This window comes from Monodon monoceros, unplaced genomic scaffold, assembly GCF_005190385.1.
Source record: "Monodon monoceros isolate NGI ecotype Baffin Bay Population unplaced genomic scaffold, NGI_Narwhal_1 Super_Scaffold_7, whole genome shotgun sequence".
In the NCBI taxonomy this organism is placed as follows: Eukaryota; Metazoa; Chordata; class Mammalia; order Artiodactyla; family Monodontidae; genus Monodon; species Monodon monoceros.
Window position 1 is genome coordinate 67,175,179 of NW_021703784.1, and position 23,249 is coordinate 67,198,427.

At 46.5% G+C, this 23,249-nt stretch overlaps 1 protein-coding gene across 2 annotated transcripts in view; it reads left to right on the top strand.

The window, feature by feature from the left end:
• Positions 1–23,249, top strand: part of INSC (INSC spindle orientation adaptor protein) — a 126,784-nt gene that overhangs the window by 67,905 nt on the left and 35,630 nt on the right. Inside the window, exons 6-7 of one of the 2 annotated variants that reach the window (XM_029208597.1) lie at positions 9,455–9,568; positions 15,471–15,596. In XM_029208597.1, the coding sequence (XP_029064430.1) occupies positions 9,455–9,568; positions 15,471–15,596 (240 nt within the window). The remainder of the gene's footprint in view (positions 1–9,454; positions 9,569–15,470; positions 15,597–23,249) is intronic. The other variant, XM_029208598.1, reaches the window with a different exon arrangement.

Here is a 23,249-nt window from a genome sequence, read left to right on the forward strand (position 1 = left end):
AGGTCACCTGCCTGTGAGGCAGACTTCTCACACCTTCAGGAAGCCATCCCCCCAAATAACAAACTCTACTCCTTTGTGGATCCTTCTGGAATCCCAGTGGGCAAATTAGACTTTGCTCCCAGAAGGCTTGGAAATGACTTAAAATATTACATTCATTAAATTGACTCTAAGGAGATTTTGTAACTAAAGCTCAAAATTTGCTTTCCTGTTCTTTTTCTCATTCTCAGATTTTGCTCAGCTATGTTGTCCAGTATAGGTAATCAGAGACTGCAATGGGATTAAACAGTAAGATAAAGATAATCCAAACATACTTGTCAGGATGAGACATATAAAGATGTTCAAAATTTTAAAATGGTCTTCTATCTCATTTTAAAGTTCCCTGGGAGAAAATAAAGTGAAAGAATGAAAGAAAAAAAAAACCCAGCCAAATCTGAATCCCTCTCCTCTCAGGAATAATTCAAAGTCCTCAATTCTTAGGTTAATAGAATTCTCTTTAAATTTCTTATTCTCCTCTTAGCCAGGAGGGTCTCATCCCAGTGTGTGTGTGTGGAGTCATGTTTCTTTGGGCAACTACAGCCCAGGCTGTCTCTCCAGCAATGGGAGGGATTTTTTCAGGGCTTTTCAACTTGTACTGGTCTTTCCCCACGATACTTGAAAGGGTCCAAAGAGTTAGTACCTTGGATACACAATATTATCACAGCACTACTGCTACACTCACAGAAAGTTAAAACAGGCCAATCTTCAATCCTTAGGGCAGGAATTCCAGTCAACATGTCTTCCTAAGACTCTGTCTTTAGGGTTGCTGAAGACCTTAACAGATACTCATTTGCAATTGAGAGAAAGAGGGTGGGTGACAGATACTGTCTTGGTTGCATCTGCAACAGGATGTCAGTTTATTTCAGTTGTCCACAGTCCACAAGGATTTGTGAACATACATTCACGGGGGGAGAGCATCCACCACAGGTTCATTGTGGTACGATGGTTACCATATATGGGAGAAAAATGTCTCCTTTTTCATAGAAGGGCACGTGATACGTTTCTCTTCTTCCTGCAAAGTCAGGCATTTGTAATTCCTTCACAAGGACTTGTTTGATTTGCACTCTTTGCCATCCAGCGTTTTCAACATTTCTTAATTTCAAGAGTCCCTCCAAACTTTGCATTTCTGCCACCCCAGGCTACACTGATTTCGGCTGCTTGAAGTGACTCGGGCCAGTGGTCTACTGCTTCAGATGCATTGCATTCTCTGGGTTGCCAAAGATTTCCTAGGAGAAATGCAAGCACGTATACTTTTAAGGAAATCAATTTCCAGATCTTCAGGTTTCATTTGTTTTCTTTCCTAGAAACAATCCTCCTAATAATACACAGTTTTTACTAGCCCTTCTATTCTTTTCCAAAAGAAAGGCATATTCCTCACCCATCCCAAATCTTATAGTGCATTGCCCCTTTTTGCAAAAACCTTGGAGTGCAAATGGGGAGATAAAACAAAAAAGAAGCCTACATTCATGAACCATAAACCTTTAGGCCTCCATGTATTTCCATGTTTTTAATATTTCTGTTGAGAAAAGCATTAGAAATTGTGTATCTTGTCCAGTGTGCAGATTTTCTGAATCTAGAAATGTGGTAGAATGGTAGTGTGTGTGTGTTTGTGTGTGTGTGTGTATGTGTGTATTGGAGGGTTGGTTGTGAAAGTTTCCAATTTATCTTATCCCTTCTATTTCCATTTATTCTCAAATCGTGCATACCTCTTGAGGGACATTCTCCTTAGACAAAGCAAAGAGAGCACAGGTAGGACAAATCAAACACTCAAAATGGCTTTTGGGGGGCACTTTTTTTTTTTTTTTTTTGCGGTACGCGGGCCTCTCACTGTTGTGGCCTCTCCCGCTGCGGAGCACAGGCTCCGAACGCGCAGGCTCAGTGGCCATGGCTCACGGGCCCAGCCGCTCCGCGGCATGTGGGATCTTCCCAGACCGGGGCACGAACCCATGTTCCCTGCATCGGCAGGTGGACTCTCAACCACTGCGCCACCAGGGAAGCCCTGGGGGGCACTTTTTAAATGCAAGCAATTCCTTTCAGCTGTATCTTATGCTCAACTCTAAGTGATGTCTAAAGGTTAATGATAATGATTCTTTTAAATGTAACGAATATTTTTGAGAAAGACCACATTTTTCAAGATATACTGGGTAAAATTCACAGACACAAGTTTTGCATGATTTTTCTTTTCAGATTTGATGCACATTATTTAAGGCAGCAGTTAAAGACCATTTTGTCAAAACATTTTCTGAAATATTTACACTAATTTCTACTTTCTGTTAGCAAAAGATATAGTTAATTGCTGGCAGCTGGACTAACTAGATTTAAGTATAAATACTTTTCTCCTTTAAATACGTAGAGAAGTTCGATCATAAGAGCTGCAAAAGGACTTCCCTGGTGGCGCAGTGGTTAAGAATCCACCTGTCAATGTAGGGGACATGGGTTCGATCACTGGTCCGGGAAGATCCCACATGCCGTGGAGCAACTAAGCCCATGCGCCACAACTACTGAGCCTGTGCGCCACAACTACTGAAGCCTGCATGCCTAGAGCCTGTGTTCCAAATAAGAGAAGCCACTGCAATGAGAAGCCCACGCACCGCAGTGAAGAGTAGCCCCCACTCGCCGCAGCTAGAGAAAGCCTGCGCACAGCAACGAAGACCCAACGCAGCCAAACATAAATAAATAAACTAATTAATTTTAAAAAATGGTCCACATCAAAAAAAAATACCTCAAAAAAAAAAGAGCTACAAAAAACAGTCGAATGATTTCAGATATTTTTATTCTCAGACCTTATTTAATTATTTCCTGAAATAAACACCAAAGTTCAATACATATACACATCTATTTACTGAAGGAATGCAGTGACTTTTATCATATTTCCAGATTTATAATTACTTTACAATGTTAGCTATATATTACTTTGCATTATGAAAAGTTTAATAAATTGTTTTATCTTGGCTTTAGAATATACACAAGTAAATCAAATTTTATTTTAAGTCTATATTATTTTAATATTGACAGTTTTTAGCATTTCTCCTTACAGAATGATTTCCAAAATTATTTGTCAGCATTTTTTTAGCATTTCTTGGAATACATATTAAAATTTTTTAAATTAAAAATGAAGTCAGGTCTATATTGAGAAAAAGCTAAGTTGACTTGGCTGATTGGCTTGGCTTAAAGAATAGTCTTTGCCAATTAGGTTATAGGGTGGGTATTTTCCATAAATTAAATAAGCAAAAGCTGTAGCTTCAAGTTTTTTATTTGAAACACACAAAAATATTTTATTAAAATTGTATTGTTAATGAAATTAATAATATTTTGATTTTCTTAATCCTTTCTGAATAATTTGGATAATCCAAGGTGCTCTAAGTGAAAGAGTAGTGGGTATAATTAAGAGTTACTTAATATGTCTTGGTAAAGTACTTCTGGAATTCTTCCCAGAAATTGAGACAAGTGAATGAATGACTCTAATGATTGGGTGACAAATGTTTTGCAAGTCAAATGGTTTCCAGTTCTTTGCTTCTACCAATTTATAGGTGTTATCAGCTGGATGATCATTAAAAATAGTGTTTGATGATAAATCACTATATGATTACATAGCTCGGAATGTGCTCAAAGGGTGAGCAACTTGGCTATACATACTCTTCCCATTCCTCTCTTCACGGGATTTATGGGAACAAGATTTTTCAGGATTTACATCTAAAAATATAGCATTAAGCCAATATTCAATCATGGATAAATGAATTAGAAAACCTACAAAGCCTCATTCATCTCATTAGGAGATATATTTATGATAAAATTTTAATTTTTATGATTTATAATTATTTATCAAAATTTATCATCTATGTTGTATTGACCAATTGTACTGATGATAATTGTAATACTAATTCAAGCAAGGAGAGATTATTTTTAAACATTTAGAGCCTTATAGTCACAGGAATTAAAAGAAAATTTCAATGATAAGCATGATTAAGTGTGATCAGTAAAATACTTTGAAACTTAAATGTATTACATTAAGATAAAATTCTGAGGGAGAATGGGGATGGGAATGTAAGTTTAAAGATGAAAAGAAAAGATGCAAAATGTTCAAATGTTAAAGAGATTGTTCATGTAATTTTAAATGGATGATGATGGTATCAAGTTGTTTTGGCATTTAGATTTCATGGGATACATCTAAAAGAGTGATGTAATCATTTTATTTTAGTCAATATTTATAGTCTACTGGAAATTACATCCTTTCCAACTTTGTTCTTTAAACTTATGATGCAAAATTTTACCTGTCAAATTAAAAATGTGAAAGGGGTCATATATTTAAAAAAATTCTTTTAGGGTTAAATGAGAAAAAAAATTGACATAGGATACACAGGCACTCTAGTTCTATAATATGGCTGCTGTCTCTGCCTCTCGCTGAGGATTGCTTAGGCCTTAAGACCCTGTCTTCTAGGAAGGGTTTTCTTTTCTTTTTTTTTTTTTTTTTGCGGTACGCGGGCCTCTCACTGCTGTGGCCTCTCGCGTTGCGGAGCACAGGCTCTGGACGCGCAGGCCCAGTGGCCATGGCTCACGGGCCCAGCCGCTCCGCGGCATGTGGGATCTTCCCGGACCGGGGCACGAACCCGTGTCCCCTGCATCGGCAGGCAGACTCTCAACCACTGCGCCACCAGGGAAGCCCCAGGGTTTTCTTGTTATGCTCCTGAAGTCTGTTGCCTTATGCACCTACCGAGAACCCGTCCCTCTGCCACGTGCTTCTCAGAACACCGTCTTCCCATACCTTTTGACTATTTCAGTCTTGAATAACATTTTTCTGCTATATCTTTTTTTTTTTTTTTTCCAGTAATGAATTATGTCTGCAGTTTTCTCTCTCCCTGTTAATCTCCCACTCCCTTCAGGGAGACTCAGCTGAGTTTCTCACCTTTTGCCCTGCTTCTCACGTGGGTCTCTTTTCTTATCTAACTCACAGAATGAGCACTATTTACTCATCTGAGCAGCATTCGCACTTTGACTCCTCTTTCCTTTCTGACACATTCTTTTGTTTTCCAAAAGTAATCTTTTAGATTTTAGGATTTCCCTTATTGGGAGAAATAAAATCAGTTAAGATCTGGATCTGCCCTAAACCTTTAGTTCTAAGTGATCTTATCCATTTTTGCCTCTCTAAATTGGATATTCCCACCCAGGAGATATTTTCCCATCAGACCAGTAGCTAATCCAAGCCTGGATTCAGTTATTATTTTGTCTGTCTCCTCTTTATTATGTCTAGTCTTTCTGAGCCTTTCTCCAAGTCCTAATTCATGCATTTCTCCAAAACGTTCTCTTGGGACACAGGCGATACTATATCCTTATGTTAAAACCTTTTCACTTGAAATTTATCTAGTAATCCTTTGACTATTTCATGCTGATCTCTATAATTTTGTCCTGTATCTAGAACTCTATTAACACAACAGACAACTCTAACAACAATTTTTAATATATCTCACAATGTTAAGGGTAGAGAATTTCAGTAGGGCTTGGCTGAGTAATTCTTCTGCTCCCTATGGCATCAGCAGAGGTCACTTGGAGGTATTCATCTGGCAGATGGTTTAGAGAGTCTTAGAAAGCTTCATCACATGTATGGTGCTTTGGAGGGGATGGCTGGAAAGCTGGTCTCAGTTGAGAGTAATTGATCAGGGGTCCTACACATGGCACACAGCATCTCCAGCATGACAGTCTCAGAGTTATCAAACTTCTTATCTGGTAGCTTAGGACTCTGAAAAGAATGTTCCAAGAAGCCTGAGCGGCAGCTTCAAGGTTTCTTATGACCTAGCCTTGGAAGTCCTAAAACGTTACTTCTACCGAGTGCTGGCTTCTGTTCATCAAGGAAGTCACTGAGGCCAGCCCAGATTCAAAAGGGGGGGAATTAGAACCCACCACTCTATGGGAGGAGTAGCAAAGAATCTGTGACCATCTTTAATCAACCCATGTATATGTAATCCCTTTGCATGGCTGGGCTGCCCTAACTATATCTAACTATGGAGTCTCTATCTGAAGCTTTAGAAAGAGGCTTCACAGTATTTTCTTGCCTCCTTCTGAGGAACTTATTCCAGGCTGATGTTTGAGAGTTTACCCCTGCTGATAAATTTCACTGGGCTGCAGTCACTCTTTCTGATGGAGAAACAAAAATATATCCCCCTTTTCAAATTCTTTATTTAGAGTAGTTAGATTGTGTGCATCTCCTTAACCACCACCCCCCCCCCTTTTTTTTTTAAATCCCTTTCTCCTCTTCTTCAAGATCCTATATTTTTTTGTTTCGTACTGCCTGGTCTGTCATAAAAAAATTCTGTCATTCAGTTTAATTGGTCTATCTTCCTTCATTTTGTTTCCATTCTTTCACCACTCTTCTCATGATAGAGGGTGAAGCATATTTTTGAAAATTCACCAATTCCTCCTCGATTACCTGAAAAAACTTGATTTTAGAGACTGTGTTCATTTGAAACTAATACCAAGATAGGATTTGATAAGAAACATCTATGAAGGATAGAGGGAAGGAAGCAGTAGAAGGCAGTGGAAAACCATGTTGCAGGGCTGATAACTGAGAGAGAAAAGGGGGAGGAAGACTTGAGTAGGAAAAGATGGAATTTTCAAGCCAAAGTCACCTGTGAGAGGAGGCCCCTGCCTGCAGTCATGGACTCACAGCAGTGCCCCTGCTGTGCTAGGTCACAGCTGGGAGTAGCTCAGGGGAAGTATGGCCTCGGTAGGAACATGGTGGTGGATCTAGGTGGGGCTTTCCAGGTCAGCTCTGCCCCCTGCAGCAGAAGCTCTGGCTGCCACAGGGCAGAACATAGTAGATGCTAATGGAAGCCCGGGTGGAGAACTGTGCTCCAGTTTGGTGAGAGCTGCTCATGAGGCTGGATTTCCTCCTTGTTTTGAGACTTCCATCTCCACTAGCCCCTGGGAGGTCCTGCCGGCACTGAGGGACATGGATTCACTGACTTTGGTAAATAGGGAGTCAGATTCACAGGGGTTAAGGTCTAACTCCACCACGTACCATATGTGTAACCTTGGGCAGATTTCTGTGTCTGTTTTCTCAACTCAGAAGGAAATCTTGAACAAACTTTTGAGAGCCCTTCTAGCTCTGACGCCTTCCAGCTCTGACGCATTGTGATACTTAGAGCCTTGATGATTTCTGTGGAGCCTTTGATCTCTTCTCTTTCCAAATTTATCCTTGTGAAAAGGATGTTTACAACTTTTCATTGTCAGAGAGCTGACTCACTGAGACAAATCTGAAGTGTAATTATGGTATATGTGAGTATAGACGTTAGCAAGAAATTATCCTCAGACATAAATGGTCTAATAGCAGAAAATGATTGCAAAAGACAGTGGGTTTGAATAGTTTAACATAATGCTAATTTGCTTCAAGTACAGACACTAATCAGGAACATTAGGTAATTATCATTTAGGTACAGGACCCCAGGATATGAAATCTGCATTTTCATGTTAGCACTGATATCACTTATATAACTGCTTACAGCAAAGATAGGGAATGATTCTAAGTACATTCATTATACGGATTTGCAGTGACAAATCTTGGTTATTAATTTTACCTTTTGTTAAATATCTTACAAGCGGCATCTATCCAATCTTAGGAAATCATTTTTATATTTAATGTAGTTTGATTAATTACACACAATCTTAGACTGCTATATGTAGAAGATTGGCGTATTGCTATGTGTGAAGAATTCTGAGTTTGAATAAAAAAGAAAAATGGAAGAGCTATTTACCTGGAGACTCAAATCCCTTTAATTTAAATCATTTTACAAATGGGGAAACTGAGGCCTAGGGAGTTTATCTCAATTGCCCAAGATCTCAAGATAAAAACTGTTAAGAATTTTATTTTGCTTCCATGTGCCAGATACCTTTAGAAGTTCTTTATATATATTAGCAACTTTAAAAGATGGGTACAACAACCATAAGAGATAGACACTGTTATTTCTGCCGTCTTACAGATGAGGAAACTAAGGTGCAGAAGGGCTGAGTTACTTGCTCTAGGGAGCTTAGAAGTGGCAGAGCCAGAATTTGAACCCAGGCAGTTTAGCTCTGGAGTCCATACTTTTAACCATATACATACTTGCTCATCAATATAGTGTGTTAAAAAAGGCAGGCTGGCACTGGAACTGAGATCTCCTAGCTTCCTTGTGTCTTTTCCATAACACCAGTATGAATTTGAAACAAATCCATTTTCATATTTTTTTTGTTTTTTTGTTTTTTTTTTTTTTGCGGTACGCGGGCCTCTCACTGCTGTGGCCTCTCCCGTTGCGGAGCACAGGCTCCGGACGCGCAGGCTCAGCGGCCATGGCTCACGGGACCAGCCGCTCCGCGGCACGTGGGATCTTCCCGGACCGGGGCACGAGCCCGTGTCCCCTGCATCGGCAGGTGGACTCTCAACCACTGCGCCACCAGGGAAGCCCTCCATTTTCATATTTTAAAATAAACACGGCAACTGAAATTGCACAAGTGGCTTCCCAGAGGTCCTACTTTCTCGCACGAGGCCCCCAAAGGCAAGTCTCCCCAGTCTCCATCTCCACAACCTCCCAGGAGAAACTCAAGCAATGAACATTAATTAGCAGGTAGGAGTCATCTATAATTGATGAATCACAACCTTCAAAACAAATGGCTGATTATGAAGTGGTTTCAAGTTCCGTGAAAAGCTTTTTCCCAGAAATAAGCTAAACTCTTCTAGGAATAATCTTCATATCCCATTTGTTGATGAATTTTCCATTTGCTCTTCTTCCTGAGCCTCCCAGGGTGCTGTGCTTGGTCATTCCTGGCCCTCTTACCACCAGCCTGAGATCCTTCAGCTGTAATTAGTGGCATTCCTCACTGAGCTACCCAGTCTTTGACAGGATTCCAGGTTGCTGTGTTGGCCTGGCTGTCCACCTAAGGCAAATGTCCTCTGAGCAGGAAGATACTACAGAGTAGAATGTTTCTCTTGACTCATCTCCTGAACCCATCACCCAGCTGGACTTTGCCATTAGCTAACGGCCATCCAAAATGAGCAAATTCTTTGGTCATATCTGTAGCAGCTCATTGGTTTTCAACTCGGTGGTTTGTTTGTTTCACGGATGGTTTCTGTTCTCATCAGGAGCCAGTAGAATAGCAAAAGGGTGCTTGCTGAGCCCGTCAGTGATAGGAGTTGATTTTCTGATCGACTGGAGTGGGGCGCGTTGGTTGTCCATGCCCCAGGGGTATGAAATTATCCCATATTTCTGAAATGTAGCTCAGACTTCATCCTGACTCATGTCTTTCCCTAAGTTAGAACCTCATCACCCCCATCATGGGGTAGTGGAGATGGGGCAGGATTACAGATTTCAGGGCACTCTTGGGTATTCCATTAAGGAAGGTGAGCAGAAGGTAGATGAGTGAGTAACCATCAGACTTTGCTCTCTTTTCTTAGGCACTGGTGAGAAAAATCGATGCCTCGGACAATATCTACACCACAGAATCCACCACAGGGAACCTGTTCAGCCTGACCCAAGAGGGGGCTCCCTTGTGCCGTATCATAGCGAAGGTGAGCTTCATGGATGGGGGCCAAGGTGATGGGCCTGGGGAGAGTGTGACGAAGCTAGTTTGGTGGGGACAGCTGGCTTAGGAAGCCTGTCCTGGCTCTAGCGTTTGCTTGTTATGTAACCTTGGAAGAGTTACCTCCCCTCTCTGGGCCTCGGTGTCTCCATCTTTAATAGTGGCTAACCCCTCTGATTTCATTTCCCACTTGAGACAAGAAGATGGTGCCCCTGGAGCCTCTATCATCTTTCTTCACGAGGTGTCTGTTATAAATATCAACCCTCCTCCCTCATCTTCACATATCCCACCAAACCCAAACCAAACATACCTTCCAACTTAGGTTCTTGGCTGGATCTTAAAAATGGCTGCTGTCACTGCACTACGACATGAAGGAAAGACAAAATTGAGGGCGGTGGTTTTCATTAATTACATGGGAGTTGTAATTCATTAACTTCATGGTCAATTTGCCCCTGCACTCGTTCTAAGTGTTGGATCCAAACACTTAGAACAAATATAGGCAATTGGTAGCTCCCTAGGGGGCTTGCTAAGGCCTTCTGTTTTATTTTTGCCTCTTTTTTTTTTTTTTTTTAAACTTGAGAAATGACATTACCATTGGGGATAGAATAATGATCTAACTGGAATCAAAGTTATATCCTTCAATAGACTTAAGATGTCAGTCACAAGAAGATGCTCCAGCTCTGTGGTTCCCAGGCCTAACCCTGCATCACAATCCCTCAGGGAGTTTTTGGAAAACACAACATAAATGGTTTGTCGCCCTCCAAGATTTACCGAGGTCCTGGGGTAAGACCTGGGAATCCACATTTTAATAAGCTCTACAGGGGATTCTGAGGCATGGCCACTCTCAGAATCACTGATCTAAGCCTTTAAGGAAATCTGGAACAGGAGGGTAAATGCTTGTCAACTCTGGTCAAGGGAGAAGTAAATTGTATGCAACAGCAATAGCTAACGTTTAAGGGTGCTCTCCACTGTGCTTAATGCCTTGCAAACGGTATTTCTTCTCAATCATAAAACCATCCAAACAAGTAGATATCATGTTTTTCCCATCTATAGTTGAGGAAGTGGTTTGAGAGGCTGACTCAAGGTCACACAAATGATAAAGAGTGGAGTCAGAATTAGAACCCAAGTCTCTTTAATTCAGAGTTCATGATCCTAAAGCCCACAGTGGTGACTTCTGGTTCGATCCTTGGCTCTTCAGCTTCTTGGGCCAAAGTGTGACTCAAAAGTTCTCAACCCTGTAGGCATATTAGCATCACTAGGGAGCTTTAAAAATCTCCACTAGTGGGCTTCCCTGGTGATGCAGTGGTTGAGAGTCCGCCTGCCGATGCAGGGGACACGGGTTCGTGCCCTGGTCCGGGAAGATGTCACATGCCGCGGAGCGGCTGGGTCCGTGAGCCATGGCCGCTGAGCCTGCGTGTCCGGGGCCTGTGCTCCGCAACGGGAGAGGCCACAACAGTGAGAGGCCTGTGTACCGCAAAAAAAAAAAAAAAAAAAAATCTCCACTAGTAAGTGGCCAAGGTGAATTTGAACCTGGCTGTTTGACAGCAAAGGCTATGCTCTTGTTTGCTGTCCTGAACTGCCTCTCAGCAGCCCGGCTCCCTCCTCTTCCTCCTGTCTGCCTTCTCCTCATCCCCATCCTCCCTTGCCCTCTTCCCCTCTCCACAACCTTTATTATCTACTGCATCCTTTCTATATGTCAAACACTGCACTAAGCTTTCCCTTCATCATCTCACCTGATCCTCCCGATAATCTAATGACGTGTTATAATTATAATTCCCATTTTTAAGAATAGGGAACAGAGGCTCAGAGAGAAGTTCATGCACATTAAATGCAGATGGGATTTTAACTAGATCTGCTGACTCCAGAATTTTAATATCAACCTTCTTCTGTCTCCAGTCCTTGGGGGAGAGTAGACGGAGGGTTGATGCAGAGAGATGATTCCACGATGACTCCCATCTTCCCAGCCTGGAAGATGGAGAGACTAGGTCCTCCAGCAAAATCGATGTTTGGGTTTCCAGTCCTGACAGTGACAAAGGGGCTGGGAGTTCCTGGTATGTCCTGCACAGCATCCTCACCTCCGATGTTCAGGAAATATGCCCAATATGGTGACAGATGTGGGGCAACTTCCCCCAGTGGCCTTCCTCATTCACCTCCTTGGAGCCCGGTGTGGTCTGTCCTTGGGTCCTTCATCCATCTGAGCTACCCCCATGAGATGATTTGGGCAACCTGTCTGAGGTCTATCCTCTCATCCCCTTGGGTTCCTCTGATGGCCAAGAAATAAACCCAGTCCTCCCTATGACAGTGGTGGCAAATAATCCCATTCCTTCCTGAGTGCAGAGCACTGAAAACTCCCCTGTGCGTTGTTGAAATTACCCCCTCCTCGCCAGTCCAGCTCCTCTATTATCCTCCTCCCACCACTAGCCTACACACCCCTCAAGTGGCCTCCTCCAGCTTTATGACAGCTTACCCTGAGCCTGTCTGAATAATGCATACCATTATACAGCTGGGCTCTGAGCCCAGAGCTTTCTATAAAATTAAACAAGCTCCAGCCAACAGTGCGATTCCACAAGCTCAGGCAGCTCCTGACCCCACTCTAAGCTGAGTGCTTCTTTTCGGTCCTCGATGGGGGCTTCACATTCCATCTCACTTTCTATCTCCTCTCCCTCCCACATATTCCAGCCCTTGGGACACCTTTCATGAGGGTATGAGACACCCTTCTAACCAGGATGCCTTCTGTGACCTGATCCCAACCTGGCTGTCCAGGTCCACCCTCACTGGGTGCTCGGCCCTTTCACAACATTGACTCACTGCTCCTTCAACAGCTGAGTCATGTAGCTGTCACGACCCCATTGTTAACCAAAGGTTGCCAGCAGCAGAGCCAGGAGTTGAACCAGAATCCCCTCAGTCTGGGTTCAGGATTCCCCCTTCTTCTCCTAGTAGCTAAAAATGCTAAGAAGACCATTTTTCACAGGCTTGGGAAAGGATGTAATGAGAATGCAGTGCAAATGGATGCAGAGGCTTAAATATAGTTATGCTAGACTTGGCGTCTCCTGAGCCAAAGGAAGGCTGCCACACTGATCCTGGCTCTCTGCCTCCCATTCTTTTGCGTCATTTCTTCATTGTCTGCTCCAGACATAAATATCTATCTATCTATCATTGTACATATATAAATAAGATTTGTACTATATATGATTAAATACACACACATATAAACATGCATACATATATAAACATATAAACATATATATATATTTACATCTGGTGGGAGGTCATTAATAGCCAACAAGGCTGGCCAGGGAGACTTTAGGACTCCTGTTCTTTCTTCTTACTTTAAAGAGTAATTTGATCTTATGTCAGTGACTCTCTGGGTAAGGTCTTTATGTGCAACCCTTATCAGATGTCCCAGGAACCGTGGGAAAGTAGGCAGGCAGGGATAAAAGACTGTGGAGCAAGAATTCAGAGGGGTAAGTGTCTTGTCCCCATACCAGAGCATATTTTTTTATCAGAATAATGATGTGCATTTAAAATCACATCATTTTAAGTGACCCTTTGACCCTTCTATAACCGTCCCCCTTCAGATTATGTCAGGAGTTCCTACTCTGTGCTCTTTTAACCCTGCAACCCCTCCCCATTTCAATGCACAGCTACCCAGATTTCTTCCTGCTTTTAACGTTTTCTGCCAGACAAGGAGCTCAGCATGGGCAGGGACTGAGGCAGTGCCCGGCAGAGGGTCTGGCATATAATAAACCATTAATATTTTTGTGCTGCTTGAACAAATTTACCAGTCCTTTCCCACCAAATAAGCTACCCTAAAAGGAAGGAGGAATATAATAAAATGTCAGAAATTCTGAACTCCCCCAGAATTGGATACTTTCATCTTGGTCCCTGCAGTGGTGAGCAGCCAAACCCTTAGACTGCAAAGGGCCCGGGGCTTATCATTGTGGGGTGCGGGGAAGGGGAGATCTGGGGTGACATTTCAGTGAGGCTGTGCTGGGCCGTAGTGATCATTGCTGCTTCTTCTGGTTACTCACACATGATCCTTTCAGTCATTCACTGCTGCGTCCCTGGGGACACAGAACAGTGCCTGTTTCGTGCATAGTACATTTTTTGTTGAGAGAGTTCTGAAAAATCTGACTGGGGATGGTAATTTTGCTGAACCCACCTCCTTCTTCCTGTAACATCTTTCTCAGTTTGGGGAACCGAGGGCAGTGGGCATAGATAGAGCCAGGAGTGGCGCGGTTAAAGGCAAGTGCCCCTCAGGACCAAGTTCAGACCACTTGCTCATGCATTCTTTCCTGCTGCCACTCCTAGGCACCCCTCCAGCCCTCAGGGAAGGGGAGAGGGAGGAAACAGGGCAAAGCCAGATGTGGGATAGCCAGCTTCCCCTGCTTTGGACGTGGATGTCCACGGTGGGGTTGCCACCAGTTTGCTGGGCGTGTGGTGAGTCGCCTTTGTGATCTGTTGGTCTCTCTCACTTTGTTCCGGGAGCCAAGGTGGCTTCAGTGATTTTTCTACAGAATAAATATGTCCAGTTAGGATGAGCGCCTCACTCCCAGACTCTTCTCAGAAATCCTCTCAGACTTCTCCTGAGAGGTCACCACAAGGTCTCAAAAAGGAAAAGTACAGGTTCACGTTCAAGAGCTCGGCTGATCAATCCTAAAGGTTTTTTTCTTTTTTCCTTTTACAAATTGGAGTGAAGGAGTGAAAAGAAGACCAGTGTGGATTTGGGGTGATTATTTCACCCATCTGGACTTCAGTTTTTCCCACCCCCCCAAATGGAAATAAATTATAGTATTGAGGTAAATAATACTATAATTATAATACTATAAAATAATAATATAATTCTGTGCCTGCCATGGTGGTGGGAGCATCTGAGAAGTAACAGGTGGTCACCGGCATAGTGAGAACCAGCACGAGGCATCTAGCTTTCAGTTCCCTCCATCTGCCTCAGACTTGTTTCTAGAACCTGTTTCTGACAACTCTAGGCTTATCCCATGGCGGCTGCTGAGGGGTGTTGCCAGGAGTCTGGGAGCGGTGTTACCTGGGGTTGAGCCTGGCCCCAGCACGTGTGCCTGCCCTGGCCCCTCGCCTCCAGTTTAGATTACCAAGAGTGACATTATTTCTGAAGGTGGCATTTCACTGTAACACATGTGGGAGCTTGGGAGTGTGTGTGTGTGTGTGTGTGTGTGTGTGTGTGTGTACAGAAACCAGAGGGGAGGAAACATTCTCTTTTACTACTACCTTCCTGGGTTCTCTGGCTGGGGCCTGTAAATTGGGCTGACAAAAGCCAGATTAACAAAAGAAAAATAAAAAACAGGTTTATTAGCACTTGCACTGTACTTATGCATGGGAACGGTCAGAGATGAGTAACTCAAAGGGTTGTTTAGAACTTGGGCTTAACGTAGCATCTTAGCAAAGGAACAGTACATTTTTAGAGAAGTGGTAAGACAAAGGAAGAGAACCTTGACTCTCTAGGGGTGGCAAATTGTGGCAAGACACATAGATGGGAAACTAATAGTAGATAAAGACTGAAGTCTGCTATGTGGATTCCTCTGGTACCAAATCCAGGCCGATAAGGGTCTAATATTGTCTCCAGCGATTAACTCTTGTTCTTCCTAGTAGAGAGGGGAGGGGGTATAATCTTTTTAAATTTATGTCCTGCTTTTAGTCAAATAGGGAGAGGACAGAGATCTTGTTTTGTATCTGCTTCTTCTTAATTGCCTTCAGCTCAAAATAATCTTTACACTAAAGCAGCATATTTTGGGGTGGCTATTCTGCCTCCCTACAGACCCCAAAACACACCTGCTGAGTGAGGGGTATCAGTAATTCTTGAGTCAGCCCCTGGAGAGGTCACACGGTGAGTTCATGTGACATTTTCTTTTTCTTGGCAGGAGGGTGGGGTCGTGGCGCTCTTCAAGGTCTGCCGGCAGGACAGTTTCCGGTGCTTGTACCCCCAGGCGCTCCGCACGCTGGCCTCCATCTGCTGCGTGGAGGAGGGTGTCCACCAGCTGGAGAAGGTAAGGGTGCAGCTGGCTGGCTGGGCGGGGCCTGAGGTCCCTAAGCGGGTGGGTGAATGGGGAGAGCGACCTCCTGGTGGACGTCTGGCAAGAGCAAGTCCCCTGAGTCCCTCCTGTTCCCAGGCATCATTCATGTGGGGCTGCTGGGCTCTTGACTGTGGTTGATGAAGACATGAAGGGGGCCGAGACTGAGGAGCTCAGCGGGAAAGGCAGGGTCCAGAGAGACACTCAGCACTTCCCGGGTGGAGTGGCCAACAGAGCCTGGGTGGCGGGGCAGGGTGGGAGGTGGGGGGGAACACAGCAGGAGACAGGAAATTCAGGTGGGGAGGGGTGTTGAGGTTAAGGGCGGTTGGTCCTTCTCTCGTGGCAGGACCCCAGCAGAAGGAAGAGGATCCAGCTCCTCCAGGGACAGGATAGGCATGAGCAGGGTGGGCATGGGTGCCTGGGCAAGCAGGTGGGCTCCACCCAAAGAGGGCTTGGGTAAGGGAAAGGGAAACTGGAGTCCAAGCACATGATGGGTCAACACCACTGGGGGTGGCCAGGATTGGAGGAAAGGTGGTGACTTGACAGTCCCAGGTGCCTAGCTCCAGGCCAACCTAGGGCAACGTGACCGATTCCAGCTACCACCTCCCAATTACCCCAGGTTGTAGGGCTGAGGCTGCTTCAACACTTCTGCCTGAGTGGGTCTGAGCCTGCAGCTGGGTCCTCAGGGATGTTAGCAGGAGGGTTGGGAGGCTAGTGCTGACACTTGGGGATTTCTCAACCACATTTCAAGGAAAGATGCTGAATTTTTTTTATGGAAGAGAGATAGAAAGGCCTGGTGACAATTGTGGTGCCTGCAGGGTGAGGGGTAGGTACCTTGAGTCTGTTCTCGTGACTGGTCTAAATGGGGATCGGACAGCAAACTTCTCCCCTTGCTCTGCATCCATTTCCCACAGTCTGGTCCTGGCTGCCCAGAAAACCTCCACCCTACCCTCAGTTTCTTTACTTTGGTCCGGACTCCTAGACAGATGGTCATCTTACATTCTATCCTGCCTCTTTCTAAATCTGCTCAGGTTATGGGACAGAGTCCCAGGATCACAGGCTCTGAGGTGCTTTTAGCTGAGGATGGAGGGTGCATGGGAAATCTGCTCAGTTTACAGATGAGAAGGCTATGGCTCAGAATGGGGAAGTAATTTGTCTGAGGTCACACAGCAAAGTGGTGAAGGAGCTAGTGCCAGCCTTCTGGACAGAGTGCCCCCTTCCCATGGGGTCAGAAGCCTTTGTATGTGTGTGCTTGCCTAGGTGGTAAAAGGGAGGAGAGAGGCAGTGGCGAGACAGACAGACTCCATGAATAAATGCATCGAGCATTTCCAGCTTCATGTGCTGAATAATCCTCTCTTCTCCCATAAAATCTTCTTCCTTAGACAGTGGGAAATGGCCGTATGCGTTCGTTTCTCATCTTCTTTCATGCTGGTTGGCAAGAAGAAGGGGAGGAAAAGGCAGAAGGGACTAGAATCACCAGTTCTCCAAAAGCAGTACATTTCTTGGCTTTAGAGAGTTTGCAGAGCAGCAGGAAAACCTCAATCCAGGGAAGAAAGACAGCAGGACTTTTTTTGCTCAGAGTGAAAACCTGTGCAGCTGGGAAGGCTGTGGAGGCAATTTCTCCCGCGGGGCTCCAAGGCCAGAGGGCGCCAATGCGTCTTTCCCAGGCCAGATAGGCCACCGGCCTGGGAGCCAGCCCCTACCCACCGAGCAAGAGGACGGGGGGACACTCAGCGCCTGAGGGCTTACTAAGCGCCCCGTGCTGAGCTAGCCCCTTACACGCATTCCCTTCATTAACCCACCAGAACCTCGTGAGGTGAGCACGATTCATATCTTCACCTTGAAGACGAGGAATTGAGTCTCAGCCAGTGTAAGTGACTCACCTAAAATCACAGAGTAAGTTTTGGAGCCAGGATTTGGACCCCGTCTGCTTGTCTAATCCCAGTCGACCTCACTGACTCACTGGTTTAATGGATACTCTCAGACTGCCAAAAAAAATCCCTGCCGCTAAACCCGGACCACCTTGCTGTTTCTGGCCAAAGTCCTAATTCTCCCACCCCCAACTCGCACAGGAGAAGGTCACCGTCTCTGGGCTTTCCCCTCCTCCAGGTCAGATTACTTTCCATACACAGATACTTCTGAAATAACCCTGTGCCCGGCAGTGAGCAGGAGGGAGTTTTGTCAGAAAGGAGCCCCCGTGTGGTCGGAAACAGCTACTACAGCTCTGCAGTCACAGAGCTTGCCAAGTGTCTTCACAGGCAGCCTGATTCCATTTGATATCTGCCTTGAGTGTACAAGCATCCCCACTATACAGACGAAGAAACCGAGGCCCAGAGATGTGAAGTGACGTAACAGACAAAACCCCTGGTCCTCTTAGAGCTTACGTTTTAGCTCAGGGGGTGGCAAGTTACAGCCTGTGGGCCGAAGTCATCCTGCTGTCTTGTTTTTGGCACGTACAGCCCATGAGTTAAGAAATTTTTTTTCATTTTTAAATAGCTGTAAAAATATCAGAAGAACATTTTGTGTCACATGAAAATTATGTGAAATTCAAAGTTTTGATCCATAAAGTTTTAATGGATCACTGCCAGGCTCCTTTGTTTAGGTGTTCTCTATGTCTGCTTTTTCTCTACAACAGCATAATTAGATAATTGCAAGAGACCATGAGGCCCACAAAGTCAAAAACATTTACTATCTTGTCCTCTACAGAAAATGTTTATCGACCCCTATTCTATCAGGTAATAAGGACATCATGACAATGACTTAAAGGATAATAACATTTATCGAATACTTGCTTTGGACAAGCACTTTGTTAAACCCCATCTTTCATGGTGTCACTTAATCGTTAATCCATTGGTGCTGTTATCATCCATGTGGTTTGTAGAAGGAAGGGAGACTCAGAGAAGTGAAGCAACTTGCTCAAGCGCACACAGCTAATAGACGGCCTAGCAATCATTTAAGCCCAGCTGTGCTGAGCCAGAGTCAGCCTGGGCTGTGAACCATTATGCCAACCCAGGACTCAACTCCAATACGTGAGGCTAAGGTCCATGCTCTTTTCCTCCACATCATGTTGCTTCCAAAGCTGTGAGATGTTCTAGAGACACCCAGGAGGGCCTGGATCACCTGTCCCTCCCCCAGGTCCTGCCCACATGGGCTCTGTGATCCAGCTGCTGAGCGCTGGCCTCAGATGCTCTGGTGAGGTCAGCCGTTGTCCACGTTTAGGACGGAAGGTGAAGAAATCCGGGGACAGGCTGATTTACAGAAGCCGCAGCACGACAGGCAAGGCAGAGGCGAGGTGGGAAGCAGGTGCCCTGGGGCTTTCGCCTGCTGCCCACTCCCCCGGCACAGTTCATGCCCTCTTTAGATAATGTCAAAGTCCCAGTCTCCCCCTGATTTACTGGCCTAGCCTCCTCCCTGAGGCTCCCGTAATTAATTGGCAGCAAGAAATGTGCTGGATTTGGTTAAAGTCCATTTCTGTCATGCGGCTACCCACCACCGCTTCCCTCCAACCTTAAAGTGGTTCATTAAATCACCCACAGACCCCTGCGGGGTATGAGTCTAGTCAGGTCACCAGACAGCCCATCCATCCTTGGCCCTGCTGCGTGATGCCCGAGCTCTGTTGGGCTTGGAGCATTCGAGTGGCCGTAGATTCACCCAGTCACCTGTTTCTTCTTTCTCTGTCATCCAGCCATTCACTTACTTTCAACTCACTCGTTTCCTTGTCTGCTCACTCAGTCCCTCCCCATCTCATCATGCTACTAATTCATTCCATCATCACACATTTGTTGTGAAGCAGCCCAGCTCCGGGAAAACTGTGGCCTTTGAGAGTCAGGCTCTTCTGGATGGGAATCCAGGCTTTCCCACCTACGAACTTGGACACGTTTCCCTGGGCAAGTTACTTAACTTCTCAGAGGTGTGGTTTCTTCATCAATCAAATGCGCATGATGAAATCTACCTCCCAGGGCTGTCAGAGATAAATAGATTGCAGTAACCTGGTGCCTGGCGCCCACTAGGGGCTGAATAAATGGTAGCTATTCTGATTTTGGCGGGTGTGATGCCAGTTGCCAGGGTTTTGAATACGAGTGGCCTGAAGAAGATGATGGTCTGGTGGAGAAGAGAGCTCTGGCATGCCAGCAGGAGGGGATAGCGTGGCCAAAGATGCTGCCCAGGGCACAGTGTGGAGAAGTCAGTGGGGCTGGAGCACGAGTCCCTACAACCTTTCCATTTTACAGGTGAGGAAACTGAGACTCAGAGATTGTGTTCCCTCAGCTCATGAATGTGAAGTTTGGATTCAAACCCACGTCTGGCTGGTTTCTAAAGCCCATGTTCTTTATACTCTGCAACCCTGGGAAGAGCTGGCCCTTCTGAGGTGGGGACTGCAGGGCAATGGCTCCCAGGGAACCAGGCTCTGGGTATTGGTCCGGGAAGAGGGCAGACATGGATATTCCCCGAGCAGGTTTGGAGCAGCGAGATGTCAAGACATAGCAAAGGCCTCTGCAGAGGCGCCTGAAGGGTCTTTCAAGTCTCCACGCTTTCTTTCATCCTGCCCACAGCCTCTCACCATCGTGCTCCTGCCAGGGCAGCGAGTTTCAGGAAGTCTACCCTGTGTCCTCAGCAGACAGTCACCCCTCATTCCCCAGCCCCTGCGCTGGGCTCTGGGCGGAGAGACAGGCAGCTGTGTTCCCTGTCTCCCACATGGGCTGGCCAAGTGGTAGCCCCATGGCTATCAGAAGCCACAGGCTGGTGGTACCTCCTGTGCCTGGGGTGCTGGTGAAGGCAGCAGCAAGGAAGCAGTGGAGCTGGGCCCCGAGGACCAAGGTGGAGCTCCCAGGCAGGCCAGGGGAAAGTGGCCTCGGCAGAGGGACTCCACAGCTGGCTGGTAGGCCAGTGGGGCTCTAAGTCTTTTAGGAACTCCGTGCTCAATGAGTTGGGGGAGCCCAGAATGGCAGGCAGTGTTCTCTGAGACCCACTTTGGAGAAGATGGGATGAAGAAAATCAGGGCCAAAGAGGGAGTGAGGGTTTCAGAGCCACACAGCCCAGAGAGAGCAGAAGGACCCAACTCTGTCTGGTGGCCAGGTGACCTAGCCCACCTGGACTGGTCAGGGCAGCCTTGGGGCGGAGTAGAGCTGTGAAGGTGGACTGGCATTACCAAGGGTGAGAACTGCTGGTTTTGGGGGAGGCTGAGAGGGGGCTAGAAAGTGAGTCCTCTCTGAACCTCGGTTTCCTCTTTATAAAACGGGACGACACCTCCTCCGTGGGGCTGCCATGATGATGTGATGCAGCAATGAGGGTGGGGCCTGCTTGGAGGAAGAAATCGCCTGTGTCTGTTTCCCTTCCCTCTTTCCTGGCCTGTTTGTCTTCGCCTTTTCGGGTTGGTCTGGGGAAAATCCTGCAATGCTCCCAGAAAGCCTGAGTCCTGGGATTTTGCCATGGCCCTGGCAGAGTTCCAGGTTGTTCTGAGTGGGTAACGGGACCATCAGGGCACTGTTGGTGCAGCAGTCAAGGTTGGACAGAGCCAGGGACCAGGATGGGGGGTGGGGGCTGGGGACTAGAGCTGGACTGGGGACTGGGGTCCAGGGAGGGGCTGGGCAGGAACCTAGAATCTAGGGCCGTAAGGGGTGGGGGGCATTCCAAACCCAATGCTCAGACAGCCTCAGACAACCTCCAAGACGGTTCTAGTAATTGCCTCTTCCAGACTTGAGACCAGAGACAATCTTGTTTTCAAAAGAGATTCTTTTTATCCTCACCCCCTCCCTCTTATTTCATTTTTTCAAATAAGGAGTTCATCCTGTGTTGGAGCCAAGAGGAGAGTTTAATGAAAATCGATGGAGAAATTAATGATGAGCAGCGGGGAGGGGAGGAGGGCTCAACTTCAAGTCTGAGAAGAGAAGTGTCAGTGGCGAGGGATGGAGAAATTGCTGCGTGTCTCCAGGCAGCTCTCTCACCTCATCCCCGTTTCCTGGGGCAGCTTCTTGGGACTGAGATGCCCTGACATCTGAAGGGCCAGGCTGCAGACAGGGAGGCCTGGACCCAGAGACCCCGGGCGGGAGGGAGCGGGTTCTGGGGGATGGTGGGGAGGCTCTGTCTCTCTAGCTGCTGCTTTACAGGACTTTCTCTCCACTGCTTGCTCCTTGTAGGGCTGCAGATGGTCAGAAATAAGTCAAATCTGCAAAAAAAGTAAACCGGTTTTTCTCATCCTTTTGCTCATTTGGTTCAAACGATCATTTTCCAAGGAAGGCAGGGAGAGATGGTCATGCCCATTTTACAGAAGGGGAAGTTGAGGCTGGAAGGCATAGAGACACTGGCAGAGGCAGAGCCTGGGGCTGAGAACCCCATTTTTGCTTCTAGGTTCAGTTTGCTATGCCCCCCACCCCATTAGCCGAAAAGGACCATCGTGTGCAGACTCCAGAGCGAGGCAGCTACTTTATCTTCATGGAGTCAGTTCTAAATAAGTAAGTGAGGCTGGGTGGGGAGAGAGGACCTATGGATGCCAGGCAAGAACTCTGCTTAATTTGACTTGAAGCGCCTTCTTTACCTTGTAGTAGCTCCTAGAGAGAGGGAGAGAGAAAATGCCTCGGAATGAGATCCAGATGTCTCCTCACCCTTCTTTGGGGCTCAACCCACCTACCCTTATCAGCTTCAGCCAGGTCTCATGCCCCCAGGTGTGGGCCTTCAACTGCCCTGGATGGCGGACTGTGCAGAGAACCCGAGAGTGCCAGGTCAGCTGTCTGTGCTGTGACTGTGGACAGGCAGACAGAAGTGGGGACTGACACTGTCACCTTCCTCAGACCTGCAAAGGGGCTTTCTAGAGGGGGTGTGGCTCATTCCCTTCCCCACCTGCCAAGTCTCCCAACGCCTTCCATCTGCCTTGAGGGTATGGGTGGGGGGAATTGAGGGAGGCCAGGATGTGAAGAGGAGAGAACAGAATTAGGCACTCTGCCCCCCTCCCCCCTCCTCTCCCTGTGAGATTCACTTAGAGATTAGGGGCCAGTATCGTCCAGACTGAAGGAAGGCCCTGCTGGCTCCGGGACTGTGCTGCCCTCCAAACCTGAGTTTGGAGAGGGCAGCCTCAGTCCTAAATGCAGCAGCGGGCGAAGGCTCAGCTCAGCCGGGCCTCGGGTCCCCATGCGCTGTGCAACAGCGCCACCTGGTGGAAAAGAGCAACAGCTGCATCCCGGCCACGCCTCTTGTGTTGGGGAGAAGGGACGCTGTGCCGCAGGGAAGGAAGCCAGGGCTGCTCAGGGCACTGGATGGGGTGCAGAGGTGGGGCCTGCACCATCAGCACTGGCTTCCCCTTGGCTTCTGGAGTAGGGCCAGTGCCAGCTCGGAGGCCAGCAGGGGAAAGGAAGTTGCTATAGCAGGGAGGGGAGACAGTGAGGAGATTGAGGGAAGATAGAATGTGCAGGTTTCGGGGCAGAATTTAATGAGGGAGGGCCCATTTCCTGGGAACAGCCTGGCACCAACAGCACAGAGCAGGCCAGCCCTCAGAGCACAGAGGCAGCAGGTGCCATCCCTTGACGGCAGGTGGTGGGTCCTTTGGTCACACACACAGAGACAGAGATGAGGAGAGCAAAGAATGATGAGAAAGAGGAAGAGACTTATAGGACAAGAGAAAGAAGGGCAATGAAAAGA